The sequence below is a fragment of the Rhea pennata genome, chromosome 1, assembly GCF_028389875.1.
Source record: "Rhea pennata isolate bPtePen1 chromosome 1, bPtePen1.pri, whole genome shotgun sequence".
Classification (NCBI taxonomy): domain Eukaryota; kingdom Metazoa; phylum Chordata; class Aves; order Rheiformes; family Rheidae; genus Rhea; species Rhea pennata.
In genome coordinates this window covers 52,655,510-52,679,130 of record NC_084663.1, presented here as the reverse complement: position 1 = coordinate 52,679,130, position 23,621 = coordinate 52,655,510, and the positions used below count along the sequence as shown (strand labels likewise).

At 43.3% G+C, this 23,621-nt stretch overlaps 1 protein-coding gene across 1 annotated transcript in view; it reads right to left on the bottom strand.

The window, feature by feature from the left end:
• The window catches only part of UTP20 (UTP20 small subunit processome component), a 64,624-nt gene that overhangs the window by 636 nt on the left and 40,367 nt on the right, over positions 1-23,621 (bottom strand). Inside the window, exons 38-61 of the mRNA XM_062585968.1 lie at positions 22,876-23,013; positions 21,514-21,653; positions 20,909-20,988; positions 19,888-20,192; positions 18,538-18,677; positions 17,895-18,051; positions 17,105-17,203; positions 16,319-16,486; positions 15,432-15,598; positions 14,125-14,266; positions 13,745-13,861; positions 12,787-12,957; positions 11,894-12,022; positions 11,311-11,421; positions 10,451-10,530; positions 9,621-9,690; positions 8,424-8,606; positions 7,367-7,498; positions 5,766-5,898; positions 4,334-4,533; positions 3,898-3,969; positions 2,775-3,047; positions 1,964-2,090; positions 56-201 (exon numbers count right to left, since the gene is read on the bottom strand). Coding sequence (XP_062441952.1) covers positions 56-201; positions 1,964-2,090; positions 2,775-3,047; positions 3,898-3,969; positions 4,334-4,533; positions 5,766-5,898; positions 7,367-7,498; positions 8,424-8,606; positions 9,621-9,690; positions 10,451-10,530; positions 11,311-11,421; positions 11,894-12,022; positions 12,787-12,957; positions 13,745-13,861; positions 14,125-14,266; positions 15,432-15,598; positions 16,319-16,486; positions 17,105-17,203; positions 17,895-18,051; positions 18,538-18,677; positions 19,888-20,192; positions 20,909-20,988; positions 21,514-21,653; positions 22,876-23,013 — 3,480 coding nt within the window. The remainder of the gene's footprint in view (positions 1-55; positions 202-1,963; positions 2,091-2,774; positions 3,048-3,897; positions 3,970-4,333; positions 4,534-5,765; positions 5,899-7,366; positions 7,499-8,423; positions 8,607-9,620; positions 9,691-10,450; positions 10,531-11,310; positions 11,422-11,893; positions 12,023-12,786; positions 12,958-13,744; positions 13,862-14,124; positions 14,267-15,431; positions 15,599-16,318; positions 16,487-17,104; positions 17,204-17,894; positions 18,052-18,537; positions 18,678-19,887; positions 20,193-20,908; positions 20,989-21,513; positions 21,654-22,875; positions 23,014-23,621) is intronic.

Genomic DNA, 23,621 nt, shown 5'->3' with positions numbered 1-23,621 from the left:
TTGTAAAGCATTTAAAAAGACCTGTTCTTTTCCCTCAAAGGGAATAAACTCTTACCTGCAAAGCCCTTTGCTTTTTCCTGATAGCTCTTTTCTGATTGGCCTGTTTCTGCACAGAAGAAAAGGCAACTGAAAATGCCTCCAGTCCAACCAATTTCTTGAGCAGTTCTATAATTTCCTGGGAAAGGTTCTTCAATGTTGGATCTAGGAAAACAAAATTAACTCTCTTGATCTTTTCAGACTGTGGAATGAAAGTGAGAACTCAGTAAAGATCACCCTTCTTCACCAAGGATGGCTGTACTGATTCACTTTGCCCAGTATCCTCTGACAAGACCAGAGCGGAAATGCTTGTGAAACCTGCTGGTTCTTCACCAGCTTTCCCAGAGGCCTGTACCTGCTACTTCACACAGGCAAACCAAAAATGAAGTTTCTGAGATGCAAAAGCTTTCCAGAAAGATAACTGCATCCCAGAGCTTTCTACAGGTGACTTGCTGTATAGACCCATGGTGGGTCTTCAGAGTGGGCTTTGCTGGAAACAGAAATGATTCCAGTTCAAAGCACTTTGTCAGTCCTAACTCTTTGTCCAATTTCATGCAACTTAATTAATTGCTTGACCTTGTTATAAACGGCTGGCTTAACGTTTGGGGTCATTGATTGCAATATGTTAACTGCAATCACATACACACAATATTGGAAAAAAATGGCTATAAGCAAGTGCCCTGGAAAATGAGAGCAGAGCAAATGTTTCCCTCATTCTTCCAACAGATCCTGCTTGTACAGTCTCCTCTGAAGCTTGTGTAAGCTACCTGTCTCCACAACATCCTATAGTAGCAAGTTCTCTGGGTCTGCTCCCATCATGTGGAAAACCACCACTGCATTTATTTTTGAACACTCATTTGGTGGCCTCTAGCTCTTGCACTGACAGAGAAAACAAAAGCAAGTTTATCCACTCATAGTTTTGTCAATCTCTATTCTATCCCCTCCAAGTCTCTTATTTTTCCTAGCAAAATCGTATTAGCTAACTCAATTTTTCTTCCATGGAAGCTGTTCCAGAGCACTGTTACTGCTCTTCTTCAAATTTTTCCATGTCTTCCATATCCTTTCTTGGATGTAGGACACACTGTATTTTCAAAGCATATACAAACTATGGATTTACAGAGTTGTATGATTGTTTTCCATTTTGTCCTCTGTTCTTTTCCTAACATTGGATTTGCTTCTTGACTGAGCACATTTTCATGTACTATCAGAACACCAAAGTCTTGCTCTTAAATGAAAAGTTCATCATGTTAAATAGGAAATTTGTTAGTTTTTCCCACCAGGCATCACTTTGTATAGATCATACAAGGCATGCTATCTGCCAGTTTACTGCCTAACAGTTAAGTCCTAAGGTCTTTCTGCAGTCTTTACTGTTCATTTTCCACAGTGCATACACATAGGTTTCCTTCACTTTTTTAAACAAATACAGATCACCTGTTTTTGCACAGGTAGTATCTAGTGGGAGAATGACCTGGACTCATTCAGGAAGCAGTGAGAAGTTCTCTGCACACAATTCAGCAGGGTATAGGCCTTCCTGCACATACAGCATGTGCATTCCTGTAGCTCTCCTCCCCTTGGGAACAGACTTGTTTCTTCTCTGAGATCTGCAGTCAGTTCCTCTGCTCAGTCTTGCCACCATGAGTACTACACTTTTTCCACTATATCGCATATTCAAGTTTCATCCACTTAACGCAGGAACCTGCCTAGCTTCATTTCCATTTTTTTCTCTGTGATCACATAAATCTTTGCTTCAGCTGTCTCACACTCCCCTCCTTCCCTGGTACTTTGGTTAGACTGCAGATAGCTGAAATTCACTCAATTATGATGGCTGTGCATCAACAGACAAAAGGAACGACAGGCGGTGTCTGCGCTGAGGCACAGAACTGACACACCTTCCTCTTTGCTACTCTTTGCAAAGGAAATCACTTACCTTGCTCTGCATAGGTGCTGTTCAGTTCCCTGTACAGAGGGGTGAGAATTGTTGGAAGGTACGGCTTGATTCTGTCTTTTCCCAGATCCACCGAGATTGCTCCCAAGAACTTAAAGACGCAGCTTCTCTGAAAATGAGTGTAAGGAACAATGAGGGAAGGGAGGTAGGAGGAAACTGCCTATCCTGAACTGTTATGAGAACACTATGCATCACTGCGCAGCATACAGGGAGTTGTTTCAGATGCACTAGTTGTTCGAAACTCACTGCTTTTACAAGGTCTTACTGCTGCCAAGTACAGCCTTCAGATGAGACACAGCCCCATGGGGTCTGTAAATTCATGAGCTGTGATCTCACTAGGATGATGCTAGCTGTTAACACTTTGAAAGACAGACTTCTTCTCTGTCCTCTACAGAGAGAGCTGAAGATATGAAAGCTCAGCCTCTTAATTCCACACCACAGGGAACCGCAGTACCTTTCTGTCACTCTCCATATCCTCCTTGTGTCTCCTAGCAAGTAACTGCACACTGTTCCTGCTTTGCAGGCAGTGCTCTTTCCCCTTCAGTTTTGTGCCATCAGCTTTCTTACCTTTCACAGAACCACACCATTAGCAAGGAGAAGTAGCCTGCCACAAGCCTTTCTCAAGAATCCCTACCTGAAATACTTGTTTCTTCCCTAGCATGTACTAATTCCAGCTTCAGCAGCAGCTCCCAGCACCCTTTGCAGCTGGTCTCCTGGGAGCAAAAAGCCAAAGCAACACACTGCTGCGCAAGTGCCTCCAACATCAAATGCATTTGGTCTAACCTGTTCTTACCTTTAAGGGGATCTTAGGGGAATACGCTGCTTCTCGCTTCGCCATGAGGGAGAGTTTCTTCATTACCCATAGCAGTGTGGCTGGCCGGCCCTTCTCTTCTGTGTCCTCCCTTTCTCCCTCTCCTTGAGCAGAAAGGTCTCTCTCACCCTCATCTTCAGAGGCCTCCTGCTCTTCCATTTCACAGCTGAGCTCCCCTTCAGCCTCTTCACCCTCTTCTGAGGCAGGGGCTAGCAAGTAAATAACTTTGGCCACAAACAGCAAATTCTTTATAACCTGAAGTGTGAAAACAGAGTGCTCAGTCACAGTTTCCCAGAGTGCTGGCACCAGCAATGACCAAGGCATGGAAGAGCCAGGGCTAGATCTGAAAGAGGAACTGGCTAATCCAGGAGGATATAATGTGTTCAGCCCATCCCATGTGACAGAGCATGTTACTCCTAACAGGAAGGTCTACCTCAATATTCCCTTGCAGTTTGGGAGACTTTCCCCAGACTGGGGAAGATGAATACTGTGGTGATACCAAAACCCTTTTCCCCACAGTACCCAGTGTCAGCAAGCACTGTAACACTACATGAAACACATCAGCTAGTGTTCCTTTAAGGTTCTGGCATGCCTCTGCTTCTTTTCTCTTCCCTAACTCGGGCAGCCCCTGGCTTTCCACAGAGGAAATATCTGACCAGGTTCACACTTGGGTCAGGCCTTCAAGCAGTGGTATAAACTGGGTCAAAAGCTCCCAGCAGAACAGCCATGACTGCAGTGTGGCTGAAGGACCCAGCTCCAGGATTTGGTTGCCCAGTCTGCTCCAGTCTGGGCTCCACAGAGCAGGACTCTCCCTGACAGCAGGCCAGACAGAAAGGACCGTAGTCCTGCATGATGCCTCCCCTTTCTGTCCCTGCCATGACTCAGTTGCTCTGACAGACTGACACTGCAAGGGGGGACTTTGCTGGCCCTCTGTGACATGCACCTGCTTAGACACCCTCATCTCAAGAGCAGTTGGCCCTGCACTGTATATTGTTCTGAACTGTCACCAGACAGTGACACTGCTGTCCAGACTAAAATATAACACATTTTTATGGTCCCCAGCCTGCCTCATGCCCTTACAGAGCCCCAGACCTCCTTCTCTCACCTGCTCTCCCAGAGACTGGTCCAGGAACTTGGATTGCAGCTGATGACAAAAGGCAAACACAAGCTCCTTCATCTGGGCAGACAAAAAGGGGAAGGGAATTTTTACATGAGAGGGAGCAAAGAGGAGAAATCCGAAGTGGTGTTTTGCAAAACAAAATGACTGAAGTGGTCCCCAGGAGAAACAAAAGGATCAGGCTCAACACAACTTCTGCCTGCACGGCAGGCAAAAAGCCCCATGGGGAGTCTTTGTGCTGCTAAGACCCTAGAAAAGTCCCCTCCCAGCACCAGGGAAAATCTGCTCAGATGCTTTAAATGAGCAGGGTTAGGCAGCAGATGGAACCAAATAAGAGAGAAATGTGCATGCCAAGCTACTAAAGGTATTTTCGTGTCCCAGCCAGGAAACAGCTAGCTGCAGGAGGAGTAACAGACATCACTACCTTTCCGTCCAGTTCGGCTATCAAGAAGAATGTGGATGTAGGCAGCTCTGCCGACATCTTTTTCCTTTTCCCTGCCTTCCTTTCCTTCCACTTGCTGACAAGATCTTCTGGCTTGTGAGATGCGAACAACAAACCAAAAATCTGAGTAGCTGTCAGCCAGACCCAGCTGTGAGGATACCACAGGTGAGACTGGACATGACCTGGGGGAAGAAAATCTCTTTCAGTTCAGCAATGGAGCTGGTCCAGCAAGAGGGAGAAAGAGAGGAAAAAAAAAAAAAAAAAAAAAAAACCACCAGGTCCCTCCAGGAGTTACCACAGCACATGCTACAGCCCAAAGGTGAAGGCAGTGAATCGTGCTCATCTGCTCAGAAGGTAATCAAAGGCTTCCTTGGAATTTCTGCCCAGCCAAAGTGGACAGCGGCAAAAAGTACAGGTAACCAAACGTCCCCACTGTGACCAGGTACTCTGGAATGCTACTACAGTGCTTCCAAACATGCCAGGACAGGGATATTGCTGGAAAGGAAAAGGGCCACTGGGCAAGAGAAGTGTGCACAGTGCAAAAATACATTGCTGCACCCCTCCTGGCTGCCAAGTCATGTTCTGCCAGCACCCATGGTCCCCTCATGGGCTCAGTGCCACAGCTCCTCTACCCATGATGTCTCAGGACTCACTGCTGTGGGACTCTGCAGTGAGCTGGCCTTGCTCCAGCTGGTCAGATCCAACTCCCAGAGAGAAGCTCGGCACATTTTGGAGAAGAGAAAGAGGCACTCTCTTGTCTTGCCTCTGTCCAAACTACACATATCACAGGGTAATCCAGGCATTATATTGGTATCTCCTATACCACTAAAACACCCCTGGCAGACTGAACTCTTCTATGATGCAAACCAGCCAGATCCAGGCTTTCTGATAATTGAAAATGAAGCAAATGAAAAACACAACAACAAAATGCCAATGATCCAGCCGGACATTGCAGCATTTCACTCACAGGGAAACTGCTTGACTCAAATGGCCTCCAGCTCCTAATGTCCCAGCATGCACACGGCATTTACAACACTATTACCCTGTGCCACTGCTTGTTGGCTGGTATGCATGATCTCATCAGGAAAATCTCATCTTCCTTAGATGAAAGCTTTCAGCTCTCCTAGAAGATGTAATTACGGTCAAACACACAATAATTTGCAACTATTTGCTCTTGGGATTATAGAAAATACTTCCCAGTAACTGGAACAGAGGGTATACTGTTTTCATCAATTCTGCAACCATTCCATTAACATTTGCTCTTCTGTTGCCCAGTAACTGCCATGTGTTAGCATTTATGGAGCACACAAACCTTGTGTAACGGAGTTCAGTTGTTTATATTAGGGCATGAACAACCACACAGCACACCAAGAATCCTCTTTCTAACACAGTCATAATAATTCTAGATACTTACCCCAGATATTGTTCACAACCTCACTGTTCTTGGTTAACTGAATGAAGCTGCACTCTGTGATTAGCTTTGTTATCAGCACAAGAAAGCTGAACAGCAGCCTATCTGCAGCCTTCTCCTCCTCCTCTTCAGTTATCTAATAAAATCAGCAAGTCAAGAAAGATGCTTATGAGGAACGGAGATAAGACTTATTCACCCCACTAGATAAATCTCAGGTGAACCCTCCAAAGAGAACATTGACTTACACCAATTTTCCATCATACACCAAAGGGAAGCAACTCAATTAAAGTGTTTCTTCTGGAGACTGAACCTCTGCAGGAGATTACTGCAATCACTCTTCTGTATATTTATAGAAGTATGTTCCAGTAACAAAGTCTCAGGCTTGTAAATGTATGCAATTTACACACACAGTATGCCATTCATGTGTACACATGTATTTGTGCGTATTTGTACCTTGTTCTTAGAGCCAAGATGAGCTCAGATTTGCCTGTGTCAGCTGTGGAGCCCCTTGTTATGAGGACACTATGTGCGCTGTATTTTACTAAATTGCCTTCAGGTCCTGACCGTGCCTGCAATCACCAGCTGGCTTGATATAACCAGCCAGTGCTTTATCCACATGTCACAGCACAGGGGGTGATTACACTGAATTTGACATTGCTGCAGACAGTTTATTTTCAACTCTACACACGCTGAGCCTCCACAAAGCTCTTCTCTCTCGTTCAGCACGGTGCCCTGGCACAATAGTAACACACATGGCCACTCCCCAGGCACAGTGACTGAGATCTCTTTGAGATTATCACATGCCAAGCATAATCTGAGGCTGCATTGTTACTTTGAGTTAATCATGTGCACTAAGGAGATTTTCAATAAAACAAAACCATGGCCTGAAGTTCAGGAAGGGACCTTCTTTGAAAGTTAAAGCTGTAGATAAGACTGAACAAAGCAGTCACAAGTGAGGCACGTCTGATCTTCCACAATTACACAAATCTGCATTCTGCCAGTGGTCATATTTCCCAGCTGTTGTCAGCAGGATAGTCAACTAAACAGATTCTAAGACAGCCCAGTGCTACAAAGACATCCTACTATTATTTTTTATGGTGGTTTTACTTTGCTTTTCTTTAAACAAGAAAAACCAAAGTCTCTTCTCTCCTACCGCAGCAGGAAAGACCACAGAGTCAGGGAAAGCTACCTGGACACACACATTGCTACAGGCTGTCAACTCACCACGTCACACAGGAAAAAAACCCAAATACACAGATTCAAGGGTCATCTCACAAACCCCCTCCACCCACAAATATTTAAAACAGGCTAGGGCAAGGAGCAGTATATTCAACATAGCCAGAGGCACAGGCCTGGTGGTGGCTCTGCAAAGTTCCTTTGCCCCTGTGTTACAACATGTGGCATCAAGTTTGGGCTTATGGACAGAAATGTGGTTCTAGGTCTAGGTCAGTGATGTCCCTTTCAGAACAAATGCATGTGCTTTGCATCTTTCCTTAGTCCCACACAGTAGGTCCAACAGCTTAATCCCTCCTATGCTTATTCTTCCCTTCTTTTGTTTTCTTAATTCTCTTTCCCTGAGTCTCACACATGGTAAAACAACTTACATTTTCAAATTTGATCGGGTTGATTTCTGTTTCAATCAAGGTGAGGATAGCTTCAAGTCGTCTTTCAAACATCACTCCCTCCGCTTCAACAAACAAACCACAAGCCTGGGCAGCCAACCTTCTGTGTGAGCTCTGCCGACACATAGAATAAAACCTCATTATTTCTTGATAACCAGACCTTGCAGCCACACATGCAGGAGCTGGTAGCAACTCTCACTTTTGTCTGTAGCAACAGCATCCTACAAGAGGCTGATTTTCAGAGCACCATCATAAAGGAGATGTTGCCAGCTAGGGACACAAACACCCTGGCAGCATAAGTCATCCCTGAAAACACACCCTAAAATTGAATGCTGAAAGACCATTTCTAGCCCTGATTGCCAGGTGCAGAGCTCTTGTGGGCTACTCTGCATTTTTCAGTGCTTCATAACACAACAGGTATCTCATAGCTATAAGCCAGGACTTAACATATTAGAGATGAAAAGGATCAAGTGTTAAAAAATGTTTCTTCCACTGCTGCAGAGGAATGGGTCCTGAGGCCTATTTGAAAGTAACTAAACATCCAGGCACTCAGATCAGGATGGGAAGCCTGTGAGACTTCAGCTTAGCTACTCTCCAGCAGCCAGCAATAGAACGAAGCAAGTTTGAGCTAAAGACAGCACTGGCTGCCAATTACTGAGATCAGACAGGCTTTAAGGAATTTGCTCCAACATTTCACCTAAACAAAGACTAACCTTGGGGAAATGCCTGATCGAAAGGAAACTGTAATAAAGCAGTGCAAAGCACTGCTGGATCGAGTCTGTAGGCTGACCTACAGCAGCAATGGTTCCCTACATTTGTGTAAGTATATGAAGCTACGTCACTCCCTCCTCTTCTTGCATATTGTGCCATGGTGATAAACATGGTTCTAATGAGGTTTTATTCTAGGCTGATTCTTGTTCGTACTGCTTTCCTAAAACTAATAAATCAGGCATAACTAAACCTATCAATTCATCAGCCCACAATCTTAGCCCACAGGTAGAGTCTAGACTCAGTCTAGATTTGAAAAGACAACAAATACCTTCTTGCTGTGAAACCACTCCATGACCAGTGAAAACATCAGATCTTGTTTTTCATTGTTTATCTTACTGAGCAGAGATTTACATGTCAAAGCTGCCATCTTTTTGCACTTGGCGGAGTCATCATTTACCATCATCATACAAAGAGAGAGAAAAAACAGTCCGCAGTATTTGTGGAGGAGCTCCTAGAAGGAAACAAGCATCAGCCAACTGCACATCTTCAAAGAGCTTCAGGCATTTAAACAGAAAAAGCAGGGTATTTACTGAACCATGTATAGGAACAATACCAACTCCAAGGGGAGACCATGTCAAGGCAGCTGAACAGAAAGGAGGAGGTGATCCAACAAGGCAGCACCATCCCTGCTCTGCCACGGACTTGCTAAAATAGCTCTGGGACAGCAAGTTAGTCTCAAACCTTAAAGGTCATTTAAATGTCTAAATCCCACTGAAACAGGCAGAGGTTCCTAAGTACTGTGGCAATCAGGCTTAAAGGCCCTTCTGTAACACAGTGATAACAGTGCTTTGCTACTTCAGAGTGGCTGGGAACCATGCTGAGACACTTAATCTAATCAGGGGGTGGAGAAGCACATCTGACTCTGCAGATTTTTTTCCTTCCTCACAAATTCTTGCTTGATTGCACTTCTCTCAGTCTCCTATGTACTCAGTCAAGCTCCAGCTGCACAGCTCAGAGTCAACATAACATTTTGTGTATGTTAGCCTACATAGATGCACAGTTAATTTTTCAGCTCCAATTTTCATCCATCCCACTGTAAAAGCCCTTGCTTTCCAGCCAGGCCAACAAAACAGATGTAGTACATCACATACCACTTCAGTCAACAACATCCCTCATGGATTTTAAAAAAAGAGAAATGAGAAAACTCACTTTCTTTTCGTACCCAATTTCCTTAATTTCTTCCTAGCATAAATCACCATAAAGTTTATCCAAATTCCTGCTGACAGAGCGCTATTTTACTTGCAGATGGAGGACACAGATAATGAAGTACTACAGACTCTTCAGCATGTCATTTTTATTTTGGCGCACAGCCAAGTTCTTTGAGCTAAGTGAACATTCTGATTATGATAGCAGATAATATGAACTACCAAGTGCTCCCAATATAAACTGCTTTGGAAATGCTGTTACTGCTAGTACCTGACAAGAATTGACTGCTTAATGCTTCATACCATAAGGTGCTTGTTACCTGTGGAAACATGTCAAAGAGGTACGCAATCATCTCCAGCGCAGACTCCCTTCCAGTTTCATACTCATAACTATGAAGAAATAATTAACAATTGCAGCTGGGTTAATTCCTTGGAAAGCTGCTAATGATTTACAAGAATGGCCAATGCTCAGCAACACACACTGCCAGGGATCCTTCTACCACAACCACCAGACAGCTGGTCTGGTACTCAGGAGAAAGGAAGCAATGGGCCCACCAACTCCAGCTCCCAGAGGGTGGGCACTGGCAGACACAAGTGGACAAAACAGGGCTTCAGCCAACTTGAGTCAGCACAACAACACAGTGCTATGATGCTGGAGGGCTCATGTCACTTTGAGCAAGGGAGAGTCATGCTCAGAAGAAGGTTTTGGGCATGCTGCCCTCTCCATACTGCTGAATTGGTACAGCTGATATCAGCTGGGCCTCAAGCGGTTCAGGCCATTACCATGGGACAGCAGTCAGATAAATGCAATTTCTCTTACTCCTTCTGGATCTTCCAGTTCACCTGGCTCACAAGCAGTGCAGCTGGTTAACCACTACGCAAACAACAGAACCTTTGTTTACAGAGGGATAAAAAAAAAAAAAAAAAAAAAAGCAAAACCAATTGTGAAAAAGAGGAATAGAAAATTGTGATGTTTACCAAATGTCCGCCTCTGAAAAAATGTAGTTTACTTCTACAGACAGGAAAATCAAGACTTCAGCCATACCCTCTGCTCGTTATGAATGGCCCTATGGCACACCAGAAGGCCACTAAAATCACATTTAAGCAGCAAGGCTCTGTTATGACAGAAATGTGGGGAATAAAAACTCACTCCAGTTGTGCGAGCATGAACTCCAAATTGGGTTTCAGCTTGTCACCAAGGGGATAGTCAAGAATATACTTTAAGTAAATCTGGAATAAAACACAGAGAGGAGTTACCAGAAACACTAAGAAAAGCTTTAGAAAAAAGGTTATGAGGCAAATATGATGATGGAGCAGTAAGTTTAGGAGAGACACTCCTTCCTCCTGTGTGTGTAAGTTCCTATTCCAAAAGCGGCCAATTGATCTCAAGCTCTGTGCCTGCAACAGGATCTGCAGGCACTTAACATCTGCCAGATTAGTCTCCAGAGTACTATTATGACTTGACCAGGCTTCTGTTAAGAGTTTCATCAGCATCCTTCAAAATTAAGTCTGTAACTATGGAAATGCACCATTTAGTTAAGCACAGCCCCAGCTGCATCCATACTCCAATGTGTGAAATGAAGCAACCAATGCTGTCTTTTGGTTGTTTTTAGCCTAGAAAGAGGAAAGAAGTAATGGGCAGGATAATGTAATTTAAAGGCCATGGATAATGACAAATTCTTGTCTGCTGGGATGCAGAAAATGGCAAAACCTTAGTTACATGGGCCTAAAGGCCTCCAAGGGAGGAACAGTATCACTGCTGCCTAGCACCTCTTTCTGAAGCTATGCCATAGGTTTTCACCATGGGCAGGCAGCCTGCTTTTGCTACGCATCTGCCACAATAACCAAGCCAGTCAGATAAAAGGAGATAAGGATTAGTAAGAAGGGGAAACAGGGCTGAGGATTCAGCAGGACTAAGACACATCTCTGAAAGCCGAGATGACCACATTAAGCCCTCTATCCTATTAGACTGCTGTAAATAAAGTAAGATGAAAGACTTATTCTACCAACCTGCCTGCACTGGACTCGCACAGGCTCACTCTGGCCTGTGATGGCCAGCTGAGCAACCTTCTGCAGCACATCATCGATCTCAGGAACAATCAGCTTCCTGGATAAAATGGCCTAAAACGTGAAAGCACAGTTGGGGTCATGCCATTTTAGTTGCACAGTACAGGATGTAGTATTATAACCTGTGACTACACTTTTCTCAGGCAGTACATTAATACCAAGTTTTTCACATTTTCAAACATAGCCAGAGGGGCTTAAAAAAAGAAAAAAAAATAGCTTACAAAGGTGATTTATTTATTTTGGAAGACACAGCGCTAAAGCCCAGGGATGTGGACCCTTAGCAAAAACATCCTTAGACCCAAAGGCATCCTTGCAGGCACTAGATGTATATAAAATCACCAGCCGAACAATTCTAAACAGCAGCAAGCTAAACAGTGAAAGCTTTTGCTTTTTTTCCTATAATGGGTAGCCTTTAAGAGCATTATGTGACCTGTCTCTGAGTCAAGATCTTATAGGCTGTCACCAAAAGGTAAAATCACTCTCATTCCAGTGGCTCAAAACCCATACCACTGCTGCACAGAAATACCTTGAGAAGGCCAAAGGCAGTAGCTTGGCGTGATGAATCGTAAATGTCTTCTTCAGCAAAGCCAAGCAACACTTGGAGCTGCTTGTCTGTTATGTGGCTCTTTGCATTCTTCACAAGTATTGTTACAGACTGCAAAAATCAAATTGCACATTGTCAATACACATGTGGTACCATAAAATGCAAGCCTGCACAAAACTCGACTCCACTTACACCACTTTGATTTGAAAGTACAGACTACCCTGAAACATGTAGCCGACACTATTCTCATCATTTTGCTTTCAGCTGACAATTTTAGGGCAAAAATTGAACACAAGCAAATATATATGAATTCAGATAGGTCCTTGAAATGAGTGGGGACACTCATGAACATGAATAAGGATAAAGGAATGCAACTCGGCAGAGGGGAAAATTCTTCCAGCACTAGAATTCAGCACTATTTACTCTAACTTTCCCATACAATCATGAAGTTGCAATTAATTCAAAAAAGCATTTAGAAGACGTCTACAGGAAGACACTTCAAGAAGTGAAAGTTATTACTATTAACTGCCCTCTTCAGCTGCAAAGGTTTACTTTAATGAATTATGCTAAAAGCACGATATTCAAGTACAAAACTGACACTTCTCAAAAGAAAGGGTAGTAACAAAATAGTATGGTAGATTTTTTTAAAAAAGGCTTATGTAGAATACTCCCTCAACTCCAAACTCTGTATTTGCTAGGGTAACTTCTTCCAAATTTGCACCTGGGAGAGAACCAGCAAAATCTTTTTTTTCTTCCCTATCTTGTGGTCTCCAGGCTGCCTCTCCAGAGCCAGCTGCAGGCTGCTCTGCAGATGCACAGGTCTCATTCCACAAAGTTAAACAAAGTAGAGGTGAGCAGAATAGGGTCTGACTTACTTTGAAACAGTTCACAACCAAGTGGAAATTCTGGCCTTTGGCTATTCCTGTCTTGGCAAATTCTTTCAGCAAGAGGAAAAGCTGCTTGATTAGTGGCTCCAGGTTCAGATTGACCGAAGGCAAAGGGAACTTTAAAATCCATACTAAGGACTGCAGAGCACCAGTTATCACCTGTGAGAAAGAGCCAAACGTCAGCAAGTGGGTATAATAACACTGAAAAACACCTCTCTCACTCTAACTGCTACAGACAGGGCCAGTCTATCTGCAACTGTGGTAAAAGGGGATTTGTCAACAAAATCAGCACTTTCAAACTATTCATATGGTATGAAGCTCTCTACTCACTCCCTAATTCACCACCTTTGATTTTCCTAGGGCAAGGCATTAACAAAGGGCTGACTCAGCAGATGGTGAGAACTCTTTCTGAAGCAGAGGTGCCCTTGAGGTTGCTCTGGCAGGAACCCAGCCCCCCTGAAAGTCTTGCTCTAGGTATCTATCGGTATACAAGGTCTGCCTTTCATTCCTGGGAATCTCCAAGGTCAGCATATTTCCTCCTAGGCTCATTCGAATCCAAAGTTGCCCAAAAAGGAGGCCGACGGGGATGCTGGGGATAAAGACTTTACAGATGGATCAAGAGAAACAATGTCTAACAACACTGCTCCGAGCAGCCACAGGACCCTCACAAGCATCCTCAAAGATAGTCTGTGAGGTCCGTAGAGTACTAGTATGAAAATGCTCCAGGAGAGAATGGTGAAATCTGAACTTGGAGCGCTAGGGGCAGAGCATTCAGTCCGCCATCAGCAACAATCACTCCTCCCCCTTAAAATGTCAAGTCTTCAAAAACTTGTTTATCTGCATGCCTATGAAATCAGGTTTGAAAGCTAGAAGCCTTTCTCTTCCCGTGAAATTCAGCTGAGCAACGATGTTTGTGGGCTAGACAGGCACCAGCTCAGAACTGTACCTTGACATCCATGGATTTCAGGCAGTCCATAAGCAGCTGAACAAAAGGATCTAACATTTCCAAAACATGCTCATCGGAGGAATTTATTTTGGATCTCTTCAGGCTCATGTGTAACAACTGGCATAAAAAACATATATTCATCTCAAAGTCAGGCTGGGACTCAAACGAGTCAAGTAAAGTGACACATTTATTCAGGTTATAGTAGAATATATACTATACTCCATTAAAATATCTGTAAGACAGTGAGCTCTTTTCATAGCTCTGTAAGAGGCTTCACTGCAGTTACTACACACAAAATAAAGCTAGGTCAAAGTGGCCTTTAGATTCTTAAAATTCTCTTTTTTTCAAAGCGTTCTCTTTGTATCTGAGGAGATCCTTACCCTAAGTCCTGATTCAATCAAGATAGATGTATTAGTCCTGCTGCTGACAGGTGCTTTCTGCCCTCCTCGAGTGGGAGTGGGCTGAAGCAGCAAGCAGCTTTCTGGTTGCAGCCGAGGATCTGGAGGAGGTGCAACTTTTGTTCTGAAAAACAGTGCAAGCCAAAATACAAAAATTCAGATTTCAACCCTCTTCAGGACAAGCTTGCCACTGGAAGTGGAGAGAGCTGGACTGTGTGCTTGGCTGCTGCCCACACAGCAAGCAAAATCATGTCATGGCCAGAACACAATGAAATCAACTGAACTTGAGAGCAACATGACAGGATACAGGAGACTTTCAGACTTGGGAACAATGTCACTATTGTGCAGACCAACAAATGCACATTGATTGGCATAACATCTCCATTATTCTCTCCTCTGTGAACAGGCAAAACCTTTCTAGTTCCTCCAAGTGAACATACAACCCTTCCACATCTGTCCACATTTACAGACACTTCATTTACAGACTGTTCCACAATAACCATGTCTTTTTCTCATGCCTGGCCACTGGGTGTATCTAAGCATTGTTTGGCAAGTGCTTCTCATATAGTCAGAGCAGTTTAAAAAGCACATCTCCCTCAGCAGAGGGTTGGTAACTGATGGATCTTGACACTCCTTGTTATCCATTGCAACTCAAGGCAAAATGGCTATGTAGAAATCTCAGCTAAATGTTTTTCACTTAAGGGAGCAGTAATTATTGATAGCTTTTAAAAACTGCTCCAAGAAGTCTGCAAACAGCTGTTAGATCATAGTGCAAGCTAGTCTGCGTAACAGGATATATGAGACACCTGAACCTAATTCTGAGCAGTGACACCACCCAGCGGAGAGGAAATCTCACAGCTATTCTCTCTGACTTCTACACCAGCTCTGAAGTGATTAAGTGGCCACAGTTTCTCTTGTTCTTGACTCCATAAAAATGCCCAGGACCCTAAAGGCCTCTTACATGGTCATTAGCTGTTCCCTGCTACACAGACACACACACTCTCCCTTCACCCAAATCTATATACCAGCTTATCAGATGGTGAAAAAGCCTTACTGAAGACCTTAAGCACCTACAAGGATAAACTCCTGTAAGTTCAGAAAATGATCACTTCCATTTCCAAGTCTCTCCCTGCCCTATGGCTCTCCAAATAATTTGCTCACATCAAAAACAAAGGGTAAATAAAAGGAAGGAAGCCCTTACAGATTATCAGTTGGATTTGAGAGTTGCCATTTTTGCAGGCAAACCCCCAGCTGATAACAGACTAGCTAGGTTACAGCTCGGAACTCACTTGGCCTTCTCAGTGAGGAGAGGTAAGTTTTCGCTGATGAGACCATGACTGAGGAGAAGAAGAGAGTCAGCATTCATGTCTGAATTGAAGATCAGCCCTGCCATGATGTGACGTAGTGCCTCATGCACCTTCCGGACTTTCTTTAGGCTTGTAGTGCTTTCCAGAATCTGCAAAGGAACCACCATGAGACTCGGTCAAAATGCAGCAGGAGGGCAACAAAACACAATGTTCTGTGAGAAGTCACAGAAAAAGCCAGACCAACTCCTCTGTCTTCATTTACTGCCTTCATTCCCAAACTCTCTTCATGAAGAACATCCCATCACCTCAGCTCTGCCCCAACATCCCTCCCTTTCCCCTCCAGCCTGTTCTCAGTCTCCAGTCCATTCTCCTTGTGCCATCTAAATGTTCCAGGGATCACAAGCAGACAGGGCTCCATTACTCCACAAGTGCATATCCCTTTGAAACAACTGCATCTTTTCAGAAGCTTTTATTACACGTGGACACAGCCTTAATATGTTTTGGCAATGTTTCCTTAGGCACAAGGGATCCAGTCACAAAACTGCCTGCAGAACTTATAGTGCCAGAGTAAAGAGCATTAACAAGAGTCATTGCTGTAGAAGGAGAGTGAATTGAATAACCACAGTGGAATATTTCCTTTCTAGCTCGGAAGAAAGCTTCCCAAAACACTAGTCCTTGTCTTGGATGTCTATAGCAAGCTATCATTTTATAAGCTGGTGCAGACTGGCTTTCGAGAGGAAAATGAGTAGCCAGAGCTGGATAATGTAAGTAATGTCACAGTAGCCACTAGAAGCTGCAGAATTTCTTCTAGACCATACACAATGGAGAGTACTCAGGGCTTAAGAAAGGCTATGGCTGCCTTTTCTTACCTCTTTCAATGGCAGAATAAGTTTCGTCACCTGGCCCCTCCCTATGTATTTGCCGAGAATTTCATAGGAATCATAACTCTTGCTCTTGCATGCTTCCATAACCTTGGAGACAATTCCCTTCACTTCCTTCTCTTCAGCTACATCCCCAAACAGTTCCTGGTTGAAAATCTTTGGAAAGGAGCCAACAGAAGTGAATGAGAGGAGCAAAAAAAGTAGAGCCAAATTCATGCAGAAACAGCAGAACCACACCATCTTTTCCCTACCCACAAAAAAATCCCAATTCCCTGGATTCCCCACAAATCACACATAGTTTTCCTTTGTCAATACAAAGCACATCAGTCTCAGCAAACTAGTGGGAGAAGCTGTTCTTACACCTCTCTGTAGTGTTGTGACAAGGAGTGAGAATTCAGTCAGATCAAAACTGTACTCGAATGTACCCCCTTTCCGGATTGCCAGCTGAGCTCCTGGACCCTGTGGTCTGCACTGACTAAATCTCTGCTGACAATTGTTCTGCCATCTAAAGCACATGGCAAAACAGTTACATGTTTTCTTGAACCAATTCCCTCCTTAGATGCAGGGCTCAGGGCACACACTTAGAGGTACGTTGTTCCTCTACAAAGGGTATGGCAATGCCTCATTAAAAACAGTCTCTCTCCTTTGCAGTAAACGTATTATCAGCCCTGTCTGCCACTGAGTACAAGGCAATCTACAGATAACCCTCTGCTCCTCCTAGTGTCCCCCAAGCACTTCATAATGCACTTTCCTTCAATCTTGAATAGCTTTTACCTCAACCAGGATATCTAAGCAAGGATCCAAATCACCAGCACTGAGCTTGTTAGTAAGGCCCTTCAGTAACAGGTTCACAGTGAAAGTCAGAACGTGGAGCTAGAGAAAAAGAGAAAAAACATGTTTACATCCACCCTCCATGGACCTCTGATGTAACTGGATGGAGGGGGGATCTGACAGCAGAGACATCACAACTCATATATCACATCTGAGCTTTCGCTACAGAAAAACTACTGGGAGAATGAGAATTCATGGGTGGGTGGCAGGAAGAGGATCTTTGTCCCTCCACACACTAGCAGGAGGGCTAAAATTCCCTCTTTCCCTAGTGCTCTTGCTGTTATTTTTAGTTGTGCTAATCAGTGTTTTCATTGTTCCAGTAGCCAGAAGCTCATGTTTTCCCACTGAGATAATACATATAGGAAATTATTATCACAAACCACTGTGGAAAGAGGAAAGATGAAATAATAGTCAGGGCCTTGTCTCTGCATTCAGGAAGTAAGGTTGCAATTAGCATCTCCACTACAAGCTCTCTGTAGCAAGTCACCTCTGATGATGTTTGACCCCACTAAAGTTACTGGAAAAATTTCCACTAATTTTAATGGGACCAGGAATTCATCCTTCATCTCTGTACTTCAACTCTTCACTGAAAAATCTAAAAATATCATCTAACTGTGTTACATCAACTACTCTTCCAGTGCAAAACAACTGTGGTAATAAATTTCCTTTTGGATTCTCCTCCTAAAACTTATAAAGACCTACAAAGAGCAGAGGAGGAAGAAATCAACATTACCTGGTACCCATGGACAAGAGTGGACTGCATCTCTTTTAAGATGTACAGCAGGTACTGTGCTCCCAAAACTTCCATGATTTTAGTGAGAGTGTTGCGGGCAATGTCCCGGATTTCCTGGGCTCTGTTTCTCAAGAATGAGCAGACCTTCAGCAGGATGCTGGAAGCAGAGATGGACAGCTTAGCTCACTCTCAAACAGAGCAGAATTAATTACACAGCTATCTAGGAAGGCTGGTTTTCAGGGACGTTTTACAAGCAAAACTATGTTGTTCAAAGCCAGCCTCACAGAAAGGCTTTATAGTCCTACACAGACCCATCCTCCTTCAAAAGATTTTACAGACTGTCCTTTCTTTCTGTACAGTACTATTTCTTCAGCTCTGCCACCCCTACATCTGCACCCCGCTTCACCACTCTGCTCTTAGTTAAGAATTTACCAAATTCCTTTTAAACTCAGCTTTATAAAAGTCAAATGCAGGCAGCAGAGTATTTCACCAGGAAAAAGCTGTTTCTAAAAAAAAAATATTTAAGGTGTGTTAAGAATGCTCCTCCTACATTTATCCATGTGCATGACTACAGCTTGAGAAAGATGCCTGCACTCATGCCCTACACAGTGAAGAGCATTCGAGGAGCTCTTCTGGACTTTACCTTGGCAGGTTGGCTTCCATCACTTCTTGGGGAAGACACTGCATCACCCTGACCATTGCAAAAGCTAAAGGCACACGAACTACTTCGTCATCATTCACAACATTGGATTTCACAAGCTTGTGTTCCTCATCTCTTTTAACCTTTATAAGACAGAGACATAATGCACATTTAACATACAAAAGTATAATGAAAACAGTTTTAAACAAACCCCGTGTTTCCTCAGCAAACCCTGAGAATAAGCCAATACGGCAAGGTAGCTTTATTTTCGAAGACTTGAGGATGAGGAACAGAGCATGACCGCATTTTAACAATTGTGAATTTGTGTTGTAGACAAGCACAATTGTGTATTTGTCTAAAGTGCTGTATTTCCCAGAGGGACGTTCACATTGTGACCTCAGAAGTGGTTTATAGAAAGATTAAACTAAAATTTATAAACATTATTCATAATTAGGTGGAAGTCTTCTCAAAAGATGACTTACTGCTCTGCACTGCAGATTAAAAGAATTGCAAGCTGCAAGCTCCCTCTGTGCACTCTCAGGCAGAAAAGAATGGGGAAAACAAAAAAAAAAAAAAAAAAAAAAAAAGGAGGAGATAGACTGAGAATGCTTTATAAAAGTTAGAGGCCTTCCAGAAGCATACTTCAATATTAAGTATTACAGTGATGACTTCAGTCATCCCTAAAAGGTTTAGCTACATCATACATTTAGATAGTCATACAGTTTGTTTCAAAAGGGTCAGGCAGTCTTAAAAGTATCCCTCAGCTGTCCCAAACCTTGTGCATACCTGCTTTATAGATGAAGAACTATGACTGGAAGAAATTAAGAAAAGGATTTATCTCACCCACATCTAGTCTTAAAGTAATTGGGATGAATGATGAGGGAGAAATAAGCACTCCTGAAAGTATTTGGTCTCACTCATCCTGAACACCTTTCTTAGGATGGGATGTACAACCTCTGGAGATGCTGTCCTTCTCTACTGAATACAGGAAAAGTGCAGGCAGCTAAAGGATGAAAACTCTCTGCATTTTCAGTACAAAAGCTAAACTGGGTGCTAATAGGTGATTGAGAACTTTTCAGCAGGCTGCATGAAGTGAATTGTTTCACTTGTGTGACTCAATCCAGATCAAAGCAGGGAAGTAAAGACAACACAGCCACACAGACAAGAGAAACTGTCAGCAGTCTCAGTGAAACACCAAATGAAGTGAAGCCTCTTTTATGCTTTCAGGTGGTCTCCCTCTCCTCTGTTTGTGTTTTGTGCGGTAAGTTTTAACAGGTCTCTTTGCACTAACACCCCAACTCTTAGAGCAGAAGCACAGATCTGTAAATTCCCCTTCCAATGTCAACTTCTCACCTTTGCAACAATACACCTGTGCAGTTTGGGCAAGATGTTGGATGTAACTGTATCTTGGATATGTTTGATCAGACACTCCAGCTCTTCTTTATTTCGCGGTAATAAAGAAACAGCTTTGGTCACTTGCTCAGCATCTTCAGATGTCTCAGCTGACTGCTCAGGCAGGACTGGCACAGGCTCTCCCTGCTCCTCAGGGAGATCCTCCCCTTTGTTTTCTACAGTCATCTCTTCTTCCCCTGCACTCTGCTCCAGCTCCATGGCTTCTTCACCCTCTATCGCCAGCTCAGGATCCATGGAAGCAGCTCCTGCGAGGTAATTGTCAAAAATACTCACACATGCAGGAGGGTACAAAATGCGGTCCTTAAAAGAGACTCCTGTGACGGCTTTGGCACGGACAGAGCTCCTGCCCACCACCAGTGACAGCAAATGATCACTAAGCAACAGAATTGTTTCACTTGGAAGAGAAGTCATGGCATGCTGGTTTCTGAAAACCACCTGTCAGGGCAAGGCTTAAAGCAAAGACTAAGTTGTTCTCTGGCTGAACTCCAGAGACAGTTTAACAATGCTCACTGCTCTTGAATGTTACAGAGACCGCAACTTTGATAACCACAATGGTGAACAAGCCAGTGTTACCATTTCTCGCAATGAAATTGCAGGGTAAGTCAGGGCCAAGACATAGAGCAACCTGCCCAGGCTTTTGATAACACTGAGATCAGCTCACAGTAAGGACAAAAGTGCTGAGACGCCGTGGGTGGGCATAGTCCTTGAAGAACTCCCAGATTACCATAAACCTGGCTTCGGGTATTTTGGCCTATGGAGGCCTGGATGGAGGGGAGTGGTGAGGTAGTTTGGAAATAGTTTGCTCTACTTGTCCTTGTGGTGCCAACACACAGAAGAAGTATCTGTACTACTCTCGAAGATATTTTTCTAACATGCCTCAAGAGTAAAACACAAAATTTTGACTAACTGCATTTTGAGCAATTAGAAGGAATGCATTTATACTCAGGAGCAGAAATCTCACCTTGGTGCTCAATGGTCATAAGCTGCTTTTCAAGTGTTTCATGGTCAAAGTGAAAGGCTTCCAGCACTGTCTCTAACAAACTGTGGAAGAAACAGAGACAGATCAACTCTCCACACAAAAAGAAGTGGCATAGACCAACATAACGGAAAACCTCAAAGCCACTCTAAAAAAATTTCAGACTCAGTGGAAGCACAGCTTGAGGTGGTTTATGCTGAAGTAACACCCAAAGGAAAAGAAAAAAGTTCTAGCTTTTCAGCTAGATGAGTACTGTGATGTAGCTCAGTGTGAAGCCTCACAGACAGCAGTGCTGGAGCAATGGAGGCAGCCTAGGAACAGGGACAGTCAGGCAAGAGCAGGAGCTGCTAATGCTGGCATGCATACAGTAAAAATAGCGTGAGAAAGCAAACACCTGCTAACCCCTTCATAGCTCAGTCACATCTATCTGTAAAGCCATGCCCAGACTTTCACTTACATGAGCCCACCTCAGAGTCGGCAATCTCTCATCCCAGTGAAGAGGAAAAAAACATGTGATGCTTCTTAAGACACTGAATTTTGTCCTACCAGCCACTGCAGGAACCTAGAGGAGCAACAGTCATAGTACCTACCTGACTCCCAACTTTGGACTGATCTGCCCCGTTTGCAAGACATGGATGAAATGCTTTAAGTGGTACAAGTACGCTGACCAGGAGAGATGTCGGCAGACAGCTCCAATAACTTCAACTGAGGCCGTTACCATATTTTCATGCTACCCAAAAGACAGAAATTTAATTACTGTTAATTCATGCTGAGCAAATGTCTAAAGCATCCTTTACTCAAAGCAACAGAGGACAAAGAAAGTAACTTTTACCTAGCGAGGATGCTTGGTACTCAGCTCTTTCGCATCTTCCCTAGTTCCTGGATAAAAATCATAGTTCACCAAGCTGATCTCCAGACTCACTTCTTCCAAATATTTCTGCATGTATTAATTTTTTTCCTCACGTGACCAATTCTATGGGCCCACTTATGTGAAGAGCTAAAACCGGGTATGAACCAGTCAAGACACCTAGCCACAGACAGATCACATTGCTGGGCCAATGTGAAACAAAATGTGTTGTTCTTCTCCACCAAGGCTTCAGTTAATGCATTTTTACCTCCCATCACTCAAATGGGAGCTACTCCACTGATTGGTGCAGTCTGTAAGGCTGCAGGAGCCAAGCCACATGCCTGAGTTTTAATTGCTTCTGCTTCAAAACAGGATTTCTAACAGTAAGCAAATTAGACCACATTTGTTCGGTCTAATATAAGCAGCTCTGCTGTTCTACTGATGTGTGCAGGGAACTGCACAGACTTGTAAAACTTCAGCTTTCCAAGTCTCAAAAAAAGTCTATCTAGACTGGCACTACAAGTAATTTCATCTCATGTGTTTTAAATAAAAGGTATGAAAAATGATCGACAAACTGTCATCCTTTAAGCTTTAATTACAAAGCTGCTACTGACTTCAGAGATTCTCAGCTATTTCCTGCAGTTCCCCCTTATCCTCCATGAAAACAGTATTTATTCCCACCTCAATTACTAGATACAACCTATGCTCCCCACCACCACACATTCTGCTGCCAATCAGTGACTAATCTCTGCTCTGAAGAGTCTTTACCACAACAGAATATTAAGTGAGTAGTTTGGAGGAATAGGAAAAAAAATCATCTGATTACAAAAATTAAAAACAAAAAATAACCTCAAATCAAAAACCCAGTCAAGAAATCCATCTTGGAGATGCAGGACAGGCTTAGCGGATAAAAGATTGGGCCCAGACTGAATCTGTATCTTCTGAACCCTCTTTCCACCACTGAAAAGAATGGCAGCAGTCTCATCAGCAAGGGGAACACTCATTCCACAGCCCTATCAGCCTTTCAAAGTGTTAAGTCCTGGAAGGAGAATGATACAAGAAAGGTAAAAGTATTAAAATGGAGGCATCCAATCAAAAAACCTACCTTAAGCATTTTTTCATTAAAAATGGCAGTAGTAGCATAAGGCATGATGTAGTTCTGCAAGGATTTGGAGGACAGCACGATTTTTTTTTCAGTGAGCTGCTTAGCCAATTTCCTCAGGGCTCGGGCCCTTCTGTGGATCTGAGTCAAACACGAGAGAGAGTTAATGAGGTGGCTCTTGAGACATAGCTAGCAGAACAAAGCACATACATCCAAAAGTCTTGAAAATGTCTCAGTTTTAAGTCATGACATAAACATAGAATGTTTTTTTTCCAAGGATAGGTCACATCCCTTCCATTTAGTCTCTGGGCTTTCACCAGTCTTTTGCATCAACAAATATTCCAGCTCAATAGGCTATTTCACTGTGAATTCACAGTCATAAGCATGTACCATCTTCAAGCATCAAACAGAAGAGATAAATGATGTAAGAGGATAAGGCATGATACAAGAAAAAAATTTTTGATTTGATGCTAAATTTAACTACAGCTTTAACGAAGGCTCTCTCTGATTACATCTCTGTAAGTATGAGGAATGCTGTATTTTCATACTACAAGAAAAACAGGCCAAGTTTCATGCAGCATTTAAATAAACAAAAAAGGCCTTTGAAAGAAAAAAAGCTGCACAACTTCTGCACAGAGTAATGGGGAACAGGCTGGCCAAGTAAGTAGAAATACTAACAAATCGTGACTTTGATTCACAGTCATCCATGTAACTTAAATGCCTACATACCATTTTTTTCTGACAAATGT